This window comes from Entelurus aequoreus, linkage group LG22 (assembly GCF_033978785.1).
Source record: "Entelurus aequoreus isolate RoL-2023_Sb linkage group LG22, RoL_Eaeq_v1.1, whole genome shotgun sequence".
NCBI lineage: Eukaryota > Metazoa > Chordata > Actinopteri > Syngnathiformes > Syngnathidae > Entelurus > Entelurus aequoreus.
This window is the reverse complement of record NC_084752.1, coordinates 16,937,347-16,951,591: the sequence shown is the minus strand read 5'-3', so window position 1 is coordinate 16,951,591 and position 14,245 is coordinate 16,937,347. Positions and strand designations below refer to the sequence as shown.

Here is a 14,245-nt window from a genome sequence, read left to right as displayed (position 1 = left end):
TGCATTTATGTTGTCCTAGACTTGTTATCTTGCTCCCATAGTATGTGTTCTCTGGTAGACTTACTGCCTTAATTCCTCTCCCAAGTCTTTAGAATCAGAATATATTATTTTTTCTAACCTGCGGTGCAGATTTAATAAAATGAATACAGCAAATTTTAAATGCTCATACATAACAAACACTGCACGATAAAAAACAAACAAACAGACTATGTTTGAATTTCAGTAAAACTAAAATAATGCTATTTTGTAACAGTAGAGGAGAAAGTCAAACACAAATACAAATAGACAAAGTAAATATTGAAAGGGTAAAAGAAAACACATTTTTGGGTGTAATAATAGATGATAAAATGAATTGGAAATCTCATGTAAAAAACATACAACATAAAGTAGCAAGAAACACGTCAATAATGAATAAAGCAAAACGTGTTCTAGACCAAAAATCACTTCATATTCTTTACTGCTCACTAGTGTTACCATATCTGAGTTATTGTGCGGAAATATGGGGAAACAACTTCAAATGTGCGCTTCATTCACTAACTGTGTTACAAAAAAGATCAATTAGAATAATACATAATGTTGGATATAGAGAACATACAAACCCTTTATTTATTAAATCACAATTCATGAAATGCAACGATTTGGTGCATTTGCAAACAGCTAAAATGATGTACAAAGCGGGGCGGTATGGCATAGTGGCGTATTGGCTACAAATGTTGCTTACCACCACCAGGTGTGAATGAATGATGGGTTCCCACTTCTCTGTGAGCGCTTTAAGTATCCAATAATAGAAAAGTGCGATATACAATCTAATCCATTATTATTATTACAAAGCAAACTATAACCTGCTACCCAAGAATTTACAACAGTTCTTCTCAACAAAAGAGGAGAAATATAACCTTAAAGGAAAATCTCATTTAAAACATTTGTAAGCACGTACAACACTTAAAACCTTTAGTACATCAGTATGTGGAATTCAATTATGGAATGGATTAACCAAAGAAATCAAACAAAGCACCAATATGATTCAGTTTAAGAGACTGTACAAACTACAAGTCTTCACAAAGTACACAGAACAAGAATTATGATGAACATCTTGAACCCTTATTAAAAAAATGGAGACAAAGATTATTTATGTGTTTGCTTACTATAGTATATTATGTATTTATTATTTATTTGTTCACTGTTCTGTTACAGAGAACAAGGAAATTGGATAAAATTGCTATGGCATTAAAAGGGGTAGGATTAAATGAGCTCTGCTTCTTCCTACTCCTTTTCGGACGTGCTGTAATGAAACAACTGGAATTGTGTGATGCATTCCATTGTATCGCATGCATGTTCGAAATAAACTGAAACTGAACTGAACAAACGCAAAATAAAAATGCTGCAAACACCAATTATTACACAAGACAATACTGAAAGCTGGACCGGTTTGACCGCTTGATGGCGCCGCAACTACGCATTATGTTCGTTGATAGGTACCCAGCATCCCCCGAGGAAGAGAGCTGCAAAGACCGGTTCGGAGGGAAAAAGCCAACTGACTCGATTCACTTTACTAACTCGGGTGAATTGGTACTCGGGTCACTCCACAAAGAGTATGTAAGGAGGGATCCCTCGCGTTATATCAAGGCTTAAAACGACACCTGGTTTTCTTTTTAAACTCGCCTAGGAGTAGCAGTAAGTGGACAAAGATATTTGTGACTCGGTTGAGAAAACTCGGTCTATTCAAACGACTCGTTCATGTACCGCCCATCTCTCCAGCGAGACAATGCTATCCACTTGCGTTCGTTGAGGACTCGCCGCTTTCCTGTCCCCCCCCCCCCCCCTTTTTTTATGAGGCACAGTTTGTCACACCTCACACTGACGGTTTGTTCGTCGACTGTTCGACACTTTTGGGGGAAAGAGGAAGAGAGTTAGCCGGCTCGACATCGCGGCGGTGAGGATGTTGCAGTGACACGGGGAGCATCCCTCCTACCTTTCCAGCATCCAGCCGGCACCGTCAGCTGTTGCTCATGCACAAATGTCGGCTAAGGCCAACAACTATGCTGCGGATCTTTAGCCGGTAACCGGGAGCAGTGCGTGCCGACGAGCCTCTCGAGTATTTTCCGCCCTTTTTTTTTGGTGCCAATGGAGAAAGCCACTCCGCCTCCGTCCCAGCCGCAGGTGCAGCTGTCCATTGCCAAAACCGACAGTCCGGCGGATGACGTCACCGGCTTGTCCGACGAGGACCTGCTGAAGTGGACCAAGGAGGACCTGGTGCGGCGGCTGCGGCGCTCCGAGGCGGACAAGATGAGCGTCATCCTGGACCACGGGAATCTCATCCGCGAGGTCAACCGCAGCCTGCAGTTGCACTTGAACGAGATCCGGGGCTTGAAGGTGAGGGCTGCAGGATCACGTGGTGCAGGTGTGGAGGAAGGCACCTGAGAGTGGAAGCAGATAAACATGGTGTCAGCTGGAGGAGATGCTCAATATATGCAATTGTGTATGGGCTAGTGTTGGAACGATAACGATATTTTGGTACCGGTACTAAAATTATTTCGATACTTTTCGGTACTTTTCGGTACTTTTTTACAGAGCCCCTAAAAGCACAGGTGTCAAACTCAAGGCCCGGGGGGCCAGATCTGGCCCGCCACATCGTTTTATATGGCCCACGAACCCCTTAGAACAGTGTTTTTCAACCTTTTTTCGGCCAAGGCGCATTTTTTCAACGCACACCACCAGCGGGAATCATTAAAAAACAAAAAAAAAGTTGACAGTAAAAAGTTGTTGTCGCAATTGTTGGATATGACTTTAAAGCATAAACCAAGCATGCATCACTATAGCTCTTGTCTCAAAGTAGGTGTACTGTCACCACCTGTCACAGCACACCCTGACTTATTTTGAGGTTTTTGCTGTTTTCCTGTGTGTAGTGTTTTAGTTGTTGTCTTGCGCTCCTATTTTGGTGGCTTTTTCTCTTTTTTTGGTATTTTCCTGTAGCAATTTCATGTCTTCCTTTAAGCAATATTTCCCGCTTCTACTTTGTTTTAGCAATCAAGAATATTACAGTTGTTTGTATCCGTCTTTGTGGGGACATTGTTGATTGTCATGTCATGTTCGGATGTACATTGCCTTTGCTCCACAGTAAGTCTTTGCTGTCGTCCAGCATTCTGTTTTTGTTTACTTTGTAGCCAGTTCAGTGCATAGCCTTCCCTACGCTTCAATGCCTTTTCTTAGGGGCACTCACCTTTTTTTTAATTTTTGGTTTAAGCTTTAGACACCTTTTTACCTGCACACTGCCTCCCGCTGTTTCTGACATCTACAAAGCAATTAGCTACTGGCCGCCACCTACTGATATGGAAGAGTATTACACGGTTAGTCTGCCGAGCTCTAGACAGCACCGACACTCAACAACAACACATCATTTGCAGACTATAATTACTGGTTTGCAAAAAATATTTTCAACCCAAATAGGTGAAATTAGATAATCTCCCACGGCACACCATACTGTATCTCACGGCACACTGTGCCGCGGCACAGTGGTTGAAAAACACTGCCTTAGAAATCGTATGCGTCAATAAAGTGCCTCATATGCTCTTACTAAATGTATTTGCTTTTTTCCCATTTTGACAGAAAAAAGTATACCCAATGCATGAAATTTGCAACAAATATTATTAATACATTTTCCGAACAATTATTTTGCTAAAGTAAAAATAAATAGTTACATATCTGTTTGACTTATGATGTTAAAGCTAAGTTATCCATCAAATTGTACACCATAAAATGACAATAGATTTTACGGCCACATTGACAGCGTTTTTTACAGCACGATACTTTAAATAAAAAATTAAAAAATAGCACTGTTTTTTAACGTAAAATCTACCGTTATTTTTACGATGCATTACGTAAAAAAATGGTACCACTTTTTTTTTTTTACTGTGAAAAACTGGCAGCTCAGTTGCAAGAATTAGAAAACACAGTGGTACTGCTTTTCAATTTACGGTAATGTTTTGTAAAAACCACCATCAATTTTACAGTAAAATTCTGGCAATTTTGTCCGTAAAAAAACCCAAACAGTTTTATTTAAAAAAAAAAAAGGTACAATTATTGTGAGTGAGGTGTCAGTTTACAGTCTACATTTTCTTTTTACAGTGTGCGTAAAAAATATATATGACAAATGCATGGAGAAACTCATATTATTCATTTTTACAAGCGGCCCTCTGATGGCAGCCATAACTGCAATGTGGCCCTCGATGAAAAGGAGTTTGACACCCCTGGCCTGAAGGGACATGGAGGAAAAAAATGTTTCGCGAGATCTCCCAAAAAGTTTTTTTTTCCTATGTCAGTGAACCGGAAGTAAAACAGACAAAGTGATGGAGGAGCCTACCCATCATCCGCGGGAGAAGTTTATTGACTTGTATTCTAGTATTGGCCTAACATAGAGGTGTCCAAACATTTTCCAGCGAGGGCCACGTAGAGGAAAAATTCAAGGACGCGAGGGCCACTTTTATACAATGTGTACATGAAAAATACTCAAACCAAAACAATGTGGGTGAACAGTACACTCAAAAACATATCACGTCTCACAAGAAATTTGTACACTTTTTCATCATGACAGGACACACGATACCAATATTTTGGTACCAGTACCGGTACCAAAGGGACATGGAGGGAAAAAATGTTTGATAATGAAACAACTGTAAATATGTGATGAATTACAATGTATTGTATGCATGTTCGAAATAAACTGAAACTAAAACTGAAACTGACACTGACCTTAGGCTTAGGTCAGGCTGATTAGAAAACATAAGTACTAACCAAATATACTGCGTAATAGGGAACTCATAAACAACTGATGAAAAATAAATATACATACAATTATGTTGCGCTAAAAATAAACTAAAATAATACTGAAAATGTTTCTCAACTAAACTGTCAAAAAAATTAAAGTGCAAATTCAAAGAAACAGCTTCACCACTGTAGTCATAATTTTTGCGCTTAACAAACGTCTCTATGACTTTAGCTCCAGGCTTTGTTAGTTTGTTTGATATTGTCATTAATGCCACAAGTGGTGGAAAAGTGCATCACAACTGAGTACCTTTGAGGCTCATACGGACCAGAGCTGCGAAACAGATACCCTTTACGGGGCGCTAGCGGGCCAACAATAGGCCCAAGCCCTATGGTTAAGAAACACTGCAATAGAATGCACTAGTAGTGTAACAGAGGCCAGTGTAGCTTGGCCATGTGTACATTCGTAAATCTCACTCCCTGACGAAATCAAGAGTAGTGCTGGCTATTGGGGTGGTAGCTCCTGCTTTTAGCTCGGTAGCCAGCACACTCGTCTGTCATGCCAGCGACCCAGGTTCAAGTCCTGGGCAGGACAGAAAAAGCAAAGGTTGAACCAGACGAGTTACACTACTAACAACTACAGTAGTTTTCAGAAATAATGCAATATTAATGTACATCATTTACCTTGGAAAGTGGACTTCTATGGTATCTCGTTCCAGTTGCTTCTCCATCAAACACACCATCATCAGCTTTACCATATTTTCAGGGATAAACATCTGGCATATAGATCCAACTTTAAGTTTCTTTGCTGGTGTTAGAATTATTTTGCTTAGTATGGTGCAGACTAGCAGTGATACGCTCAAATTGTCGCCAACTTGGCAACATGCTCAGTCATGTTTTTGATTATTTATTTTTTTAATTCAATGAATATCATCCACTTCTTCTCAGCGCTGTCATCACACTCACTTTCTTCCAAAAATATGGCATTTACCATTCAGGAATTACAGCTACAGGTTGAGAGTGTCCAAACACACACTGTAACTATAACCATCATTTTAATACTTGAAAATTATTTGCGGTCAATAAAGCCCATGCATATAATTAATTTCCGAGTATTAAACATGATGCATACAATTTGGCAATAATGTTGGTTGAGCCACGGAAAATGAAATGACTACCTGCGTAATGTACCTGTACTCATACAAATTTTTTTTATTATAGAAATACACAGTGGTTTGACAAAAACAGACTATATTTGACTAGCAGTAAAACTAAAATCATGATATTTTGAAACAGTAGGAGAGAAAGTCAAACACAAATACAAATTTATGCAGTACACCCTGACAGAGTAAAATTAATCCACTTCAAGATGTAAAATGGATGATGAAATGAACTGGAAAACTAACAAAATAAATATACAACATAAGGTGGTAAGAAATACTCAAATAATGAATAAAGCAAAATATGTTCAGGACCAATAATCACTCCATATTCTCTACTGCTTGCTAGTGTTACTATATCTGAGTTATTTTGTAAAAATATGGCAAAATTACTTCAAAAGTACGCTTTATTTACTAACAACAAAAAAATGAGAATAAGACATAGATAGAGAACATTACATTTATTTTTGTAATCAAATATATTACAATTAAATTATTTGGTGCATTTGCAAAGTGTGGAATATTTTTTTTTAATATGTGGAATTAAAAATATGGAATGGATTAGGCTAAAAACTCAAACAATGTACTAATTTATTTAGTTAGAAAGGAGACATATTTTGCAAAACCAATCACCAAATGATTCCCGGGCACGGCCACCGCTGCTGCTCACTGCTCCCCTGTGGGGATGGGTCAAATGCAGAGGATAACTTCCAGTGTTTCCCATAAACTGCCAAGATACCTGTGGCAGGGGCGTGGCTATGGGCGTGGTCACATGACATCATCGAGTAATTTGCATAATTTACTACAATGATATGATTTTCTCTAAAAAGGCTCAAAAAATGTATACTTACTAATTAATAATAACAGTTTTGTTTTAAACGTCCATCCATCCATTTTACAATATAATTACAACACTTTATGTACATATTTATATACAGATTTGAACAAGAAGTTATTCACTGAAATATATTTATTAATTGTGGTTCTTACAAAAAATATATCTTATAAAATATAAAAGCTAAAATGTCTCAAAGCTCTGCCCCTTTAATTAGTGCATACTAAATAATTTAACTTTAGCCTACTACTACAACCATATTATTTACCAGCAACATAAAGTGAAACAGAGGCAGAGGTGTCCTGCCACAGTCAGTTACAAATAAACAGAAAACAGTAGTGGTCAAATACAAATAAGGCAACAAGAGAAGTATCCTACACTTCTCTTTTGTAAAGTAAATCTGAACAGCCTATATGGACATCTACATCAACTATATAATTTGCCTGAGAAGCTGGACAGGACAAAAAAATAAAAAAATAAAAATATTTAAATTTAAATTTTATTTTTATTTTATTTTATTTGTGGCGGACGTAATTCTTTCGTGGCGGGCCGCCACAAATAAATGAATGTGTGGGAAACACTGACTTCACCGCACCTAGTGTGTGTGTGACAATCATTGGCACTTTAACTTTATGTTTAAAATCAAATTTTCTTACCTATTGGTACCTGTTATGTGTATTTGGAGTCTCGAAAATTGGAAATTAGACCATGGAGGCATGGCGAAGATATTTATAAAACAATCTTGCCTTCCGTCATACTTCCTCTAAACTAGCTGTACAGAATTTTCCCCATCTGTGAAGTTTATTTTCCCAGTTTTGACGTCAGAGGATATCTCCATATATGGTCAAGTTTTACCTGAAGAGCTTTGTGCGAGTCTGCCTTTGTTGTCCGACGTTGTCGCCAATAAGTTCCTTTCTTTTTCTCTATCCTCTTGTTGTGGGGCAGACTGGCAAGTAGCGTATAGTTTGACCCTTTATCTGTCAGTAGACTCCATATGGAAGCGCTAAAACTAAAACATGGCTGAAGGGGAGAAGACGCAGTTAAAGTGGAGGCACACAAATAAGAAATAATAATAAGAAAAATGGCACATCCCCAAAAAACGGTAAAAATGTGGTTTTAAGATGGTCTGTAAAGCAAAATCTATGCAAAACTGTGACCAAAGAACCTCCATTACATGTTATGTAGACCACAACAAAGTGTTTTAACTGTAGAAAAAAATATGTAATATGACCCCTTCAAGAAACTATTCAAACTCAGTGTTTACAAAGTACAAGGAAGAAAAATCCTAATAAACATCCTAAACCTTATTGAAAAATGAGATTATTTTATTCATTTCATTACGTGAATCACAATTTATAAACAACCATTTATACATGACAACTTAGATTACTTATTTATTAATGCATGTATTGAATTTGATTGTGTTGCAAATTGAGCACAGGAAGTGAACTAACCAATGTGTTGTGCTCCTTTTCGGACACGTTGTAATGAGGAACTGGGAATTCGAAATAGATTAAAACCATAACCATACCCAACAGTAATTCCTAAATGGTAAAAGCCATATTATTTTCAAAACTCTTTAATTGAAGCGAAACAACTATACTTTCATTTAGTTATTTATTTTAAATCCATTGTAGGGGTGTATACTGTAAAGGCACAACCATAAAAAAAAAAACCCAAAAAACTGTCCAAGTACTTCTTGGCCTTACTGTGGCTTTACAAACACAACATTGATAGCAAATCATATGAAAATTGTGGTTAAATATACAATACTAGCCAGATTTTTGGGCACATGTATTCACTCTTCTAAATAAGATGTGGTCACATTTTCATGGAAAATTAATCTATATAGCAATAGAATTCCAGTCTTTCTTTTTTGTTCTTCAAAATTCCTGTACTGTGTGTTTTAGAGTTAAAGCAGAAACCCAGCCTTGGTTAGTATCACATGGGAATCATTTGTCTTTCTCTGAGACATTGTCACCTCCACACCCAGCCAATCCTAGTAATGACAATGGAAATGACTCAAGGATATAGGAATTAGGAAGTGCAAGAAAGAGAGTTAAATTGCTGCACAGAATAAAGGGGAAGGTTTGCACGATACCAAGGAGGTTGAGTATAATGTGATACAACTATGTATCCTTTTGCATACAAGGTGCAATGGTGGACAAGGTTGCCAAAACCAGTAATAAAACGTAAGGCACAGCCATATATACAGTATCCCGTTTGTTTTCAAATAAGTGTTGGGTGCATTCATAAAAAGCAAGTCTCCATAATCTAGCAAAGGCATTAAAGTGGTCATAATAATAAAGGAAAAACAGGACTTGTTTCTAAGTTTTAAGTTTTTGTATATGCGATTTAAAAGACACATTTTCATCAATAGCAATCCCCAAATACTTACATGCCGTGACCATTTCAAGTTCAACCTTATGAGCAGTTTATATTTTCGCCACTTGAAGATAACATCACCTCAGATTTCTCTGCATTTAGTACTAGTTTCAGCTGAGTCAGCTGGGACTGAGCAACATTAAAAGCAGACTGCAGGAGCTCAAAGGTTTGCGCTATGAACAATATATGACCGCGCCATCTGCATACAAATGGAATGCAGCATCCGACACATTAGCACAGAAATTATTTACAAAAGAGTGAGGGGGACCAGCAAACTGGACGCATTGGGTTCTATCGGACAAGTAGTTAGACAACTACTTTACAGCATGCTGAGATAGGCCAATCCTGTGCAGTCTGTCTGCCAAAATGATATGGTCGACCGTATCAAATTCTTTTGAAAGGTCAAAATAACTCAGGCTGAATTCAAAAGTTGATGGCTAATTTAGAGACAATGATTATGTGTGCGCTTTATTACCCTATTAGTCGACTAATCGTTAAGATAGTCAATGACCAGTCGTAGTAGTCGACTATAAAAATAGTCGTTAGTTGCAGCCCTAGTACTGTATAAAACAAGTAAGACATTAATACAGTATTTGTTTTTCAAAAATGTATTCTGTGTTTTTTGAGGTTACTGTTACAAGGACCATCCAAAACATTGATTAATGGACAACAAATAAGCCTAAAAATATTGCAACTTTTCCTGCAATTTTCTGAAAACACTGCCGCAAATTCAGAAATTTTAGGACGCAACTAACAACAAAAAAGTGAGAATAAGACATATTGTCGGCGATAGAGAACATTACATTTATTTTTGTAATCAAATATATTAAAATTCAATTATTTGGTGCGTTTGCAAACAGCTAAAACAATATCCTGATAACCAAACATTTGTATGCACGTACAACACTTATTACCTTTAATATATAAGTATGTGACATTAAAAATATGGAATGGATTTAAGCTAATAACTCAATGTACTAATTTATTTAGTTCAAAAGGAGACATATTTTGCGAAACCAACTTTTCTTACTTATTGGTACATGTTATGTGTACTTGGGGTCTCGAAAATTTGAAATTAAACCATGGAGGTATGGCGGAGATATTTATAAAACAATCTTGCCTTCCGTCATACTTCCTCCAAACGAGCTTTTCGGAATTTGCCCCATGTCTGACGTTTTTTTCACAGTTGTGACGTCAGCGGATATCTCCATATATGGTAAAGTTTTACCCGAAGAGCTTTGTGCGAGTCTGCCTTTGTAGTCCGACGTTGTAGTCAATAAGTTCCTTCTTTTTCTCTCTCAACTGTCACAATAAAAGCCAGCGAAATCCTGGAGGCACTATACAATCGTACTTTAGGGTTAGGCCATTGCAGAGATTTCTGATGTACTGGTAGTAATGAAATTCACACAATGAGTCAGAGATAGCTGAGAGGATCAGGGTTTCATTTCAATATGAATGTCTATGAAATAACAACACAACGGAATTACATTGGAACCCACTGCTGTCCTTTGGAATCCAATTAACACTGGCAAACCATTTAGCAATGTATCAAAACACAAGCACATTTGCATTGTCTTCTGGCCCTCATCAGCATTAACAATGTTGCCAGTCCTTGGGCCGAAAGGTCACGCCAATGAATCTTTCTTCCCCTCATGTTTCTCTTTCTCCTTGTCAGGACATCAATCAGAAGCTGCAGGAAGACAACCGTGAGCTGCGGGACTTATGCTGCTTCCTCGATGACGACCGCCAGAAAGGAAAGCGTGTGTCCAGGGAGTGGCAGCGTCTAGGTCGTTACAGCTCGAGCATTATGCGCAAAGAGGTGACCCTTTATCTCCAAAAACTCAAAGAACTAGAGCTGCGGCAGGAAGAGGTTATGCGTGAGAACCTGGAGCTGAAGGAACTCTGTCTCCTCCTGGATGAGGAAAAGGGAATAGTAAGTGGAAGTGGAGGAAGTGGCGGAAACGCCGGGATAGGCGTGGGGTCGCGAAACTCCATTGACAGCCAAAATAGTTTACTGCTGGTGCCTGGGCAAGGCCTCCTTATGAGGGATGTTGGCGATGGCAGCAGTACCTCAAGTGCAGGGAGTGCCGACAGCTCAGATCACCATCAGCATAAGCATCTGGCTGTTGGAGGGAGCAGTCTTGGCAGTGCAGGGGAAAAAGGGAGTCCCGAGCTGGTGCATAAACCGAGGTGTAGCAGCATTAGTGCCATAGGAGGAATGGTGGACAGGGAGGCGTCCAGCCCTGAGCACCCTGCTGGGCGCCACCGGAGTACAAGCCTGGAGTACCCATACACTTTACCCCAACTCTGTCGACCCCGCTGTGGCTCCATATCAGTGCCTGATCACAGTCGAGTCATGCGGGGTCTGAGCCCGGAGAAATACGGGAGGAACGTGGTACGAAGCAGTCCGGACCAGCACCCTAAACACTATAGCTCTGACCTTCACTTAGGCCAGAGGCAGCACTACCTGGGTCAGGGGGGCAGTGGGGACATCTACCAGAGGCACCGCAGGGGCAGTATAAGCAGCACCGGATGTGAGAGCCCCGAACCACGCCATGCACATTTAGGGAACAGTGAACACACTGAAAAGAGCTGCAAGGCCCAAGGGGGAAGTCCTGAAACTCATAGGCACCAATACAGTATGAGCCCCGACCACGTGAAGTATGGCAGCCCAGTGAGAGACGCACAGAGGAGGTCAGCTGGGGACGAGCTGTCACCACATCATCGGAGCATCTATAACGGCATGAATGGTAAGTTATTACGCAAATAATTTTTTTTTTAGTATAAAACTGATTAGGTTGATGGTTGTCCTTGTTTTTGTCTGAAAAACAAGGAACATGTATAATGTAGGTCTGTCAAACGGTTAGAAGTTGATTAATCACACAGTGGTTTGTGGATTAATTCCGATCTAATATAATTCTGTCATTACTGTTTGGACTGAGGTTGAATATTTTCCTGTTTTCGTTGCAGTGGTCTTATTTGTTGTTACCACTTCCTGTGTGCGTCCCTTGTCTGCCACTGAGTGCATGCACACATGATTGGCAATCAGGACACACCTGTTCTTGGTTGCCAATCAGAGTGTTTCTTCATATGTCCTTTTGAACAGGGCTGGATCATTGCGTTGTGTTGGGTTTTGTGTTGCTGCTATGCTCACTTTTGCGAACAACATTTCGACCCATTTACAGTAGATAAGGTTGTATTTTAGCCTCATCCGTCAATTTAACCGTGAGTGAAGAATGCACTTCCGACCTGATAAGACCTCATAAGTCTGAAATAGAAATGATGCTACCTGGTGGTTGTTTGAGCTCACTGCAGCTAGTCCTGGATAGTACCACTCCTTAATGCTTCAGTCACATGCAGGATTCCCACAGGAATTAGGTAAAAATACAACCTTACCTACTGTAGCTGGTTTGTGTGTAGATCATGTTTTTGCTTTCACATCACGTGTAGACTTTTCTGTGCACTCCTTAGCTGCACTAGTTTTCATTTGCATTCATTCAATATGCCTTTTACCTGCCATCTCTGCATCTTGGGGTCATGCTGCAAGCAACTCAGCCAGTTCCTGACACATTTATTGTTAATCGTAACTAACTCAGCTTGAGAAGAAACATAAAAAATAACCTACCAAATTGGCAGCTTTTCGAATACTCCACAGTGACTCATAATCAATTCAGGAGACCGGTGGTGGGGCTGGGGGGATGCTGAGTGGCACTGAGCTGGCAGATGCTAAAGGTTGTCTCAAGGTAAAATATGCGCTTGACTCTGGAATATGAAGCGCCACAGAAATAATAAACACTCCAGCCGAAAGAGAATACATGCAACGTCCCTATCTCATATGTCATTTGAGGCACGGGTTGCCAAAGTGTGGGGTGGCGCTCCCCTGGGAGGTGCCTTAAAGACTTCAAGGGATGCACAGCAGCTTGGCAAATGTAAAATAACATATTTTTCAAACCTGTTAACAGTTCAGTTATGTCAAAGGACAACAATAATCGATTTTTATTTCCTACAGTGATTGAGTACAATGAGTCTGGGGGTTAGGGTTGCGCGACGGATCCTAGACGTCCCCAAAGAGAGCCAACAGATGACAGGGATGGGTGGGAGGGTGCCTGAAACGAGGCAAAACATCTCCTCGATTCGACCATTAGCAGCAGAATCCTGTCAAGCCTCTCTGCCATTGCGATCTCCGCGGGGTTCGTATTTGGCTTGATGATTCTGTCAGGAACTGCTGGGGACGAACCCCAAGATGCAGAGATGGCAGGCGTAGCGCAGGAAAACATGACTTTAATGTCACAATGCAGGGAAAACAGGAACCAGGAAACAGGCAAAAGTATACAGTCATCAAGCACTGCCTGGAGGGCGAGGCAGGCATAAATAGTAGCATGATTGGCAATTGCAACCAGGTGTGTCAGGCTGCCAATCAGGGACAGGCGAGGGAAACAAGCGCTCAGGGACACATGCAGGAAATGGAACCAAAATAAAAGCGCTGACAGGAAATAAACACAAACACAGAGGAAAACCCAAACATAACCAAACTTTCAGTGACAAGCCTGACAGGTCGTTCCCCAATCAGTTCCTATGACATCTGTTTGTTCCGAATACATCTGTGTGATTATTTGTAGGTCTGCCAATTTCTGACAGACATTCAATCATTTTGGAGTGTTTGATTTTATCAAAAGCTTTGGTATAGGTTATGCAGCAAATATTAACATATTGATTGGTCTCCAACATTCTCTCAAAGATGATTCTTAAATTGAGGATCCCTGAAACCATTTTGTAGTTGGCTTATTTCTTCATTGATTCTTGTTGATATTTTTTGTTGGATCACCCTTAAGAAGTACTTTTGTCACATGACTGATTAGGCTGATAGTTCGGTAATCTGCACAATCTTGTGCTTTTGTTATTTTTTTTTGGCAAAGGGGGAAAAATGGATTGCCCCAATTCAGCTAGTATATATCCACTGTTGTAAATTATGTTGCACAGTCTTGTTAATAATTGTGTGTTATGTTCATTTAGAGCTTTTAGTGATTCTGTTTGTATATTATCTGGACCGTTAGCTTTTCCTTTCCTTATTGTTTTTATAGCATTTATTATTTCCTCTTTCATA

At 39.5% G+C, this 14,245-nt stretch overlaps 1 protein-coding gene across 2 annotated transcripts in view; it reads left to right on the top strand.

Annotated features, from left to right (window-relative positions):
- Positions 1 to 1,821: 1,821 nt before the first annotated feature.
- Positions 1,822 to 14,245, top strand: part of ccdc85al (coiled-coil domain containing 85A, like) — a 71,969-nt gene continuing 59,545 nt past the window's right edge. For both annotated transcript variants that reach the window (XM_062032595.1, XM_062032594.1), the window contains exons 1-2: positions 1,822 to 2,373; positions 10,817 to 11,891. In XM_062032595.1, the coding sequence (XP_061888579.1) occupies positions 2,125 to 2,373; positions 10,817 to 11,891 (1,324 nt within the window). In that variant the 5' untranslated portion in view covers positions 1,822 to 2,124. The remainder of the gene's footprint in view (positions 2,374 to 10,816; positions 11,892 to 14,245) is intronic.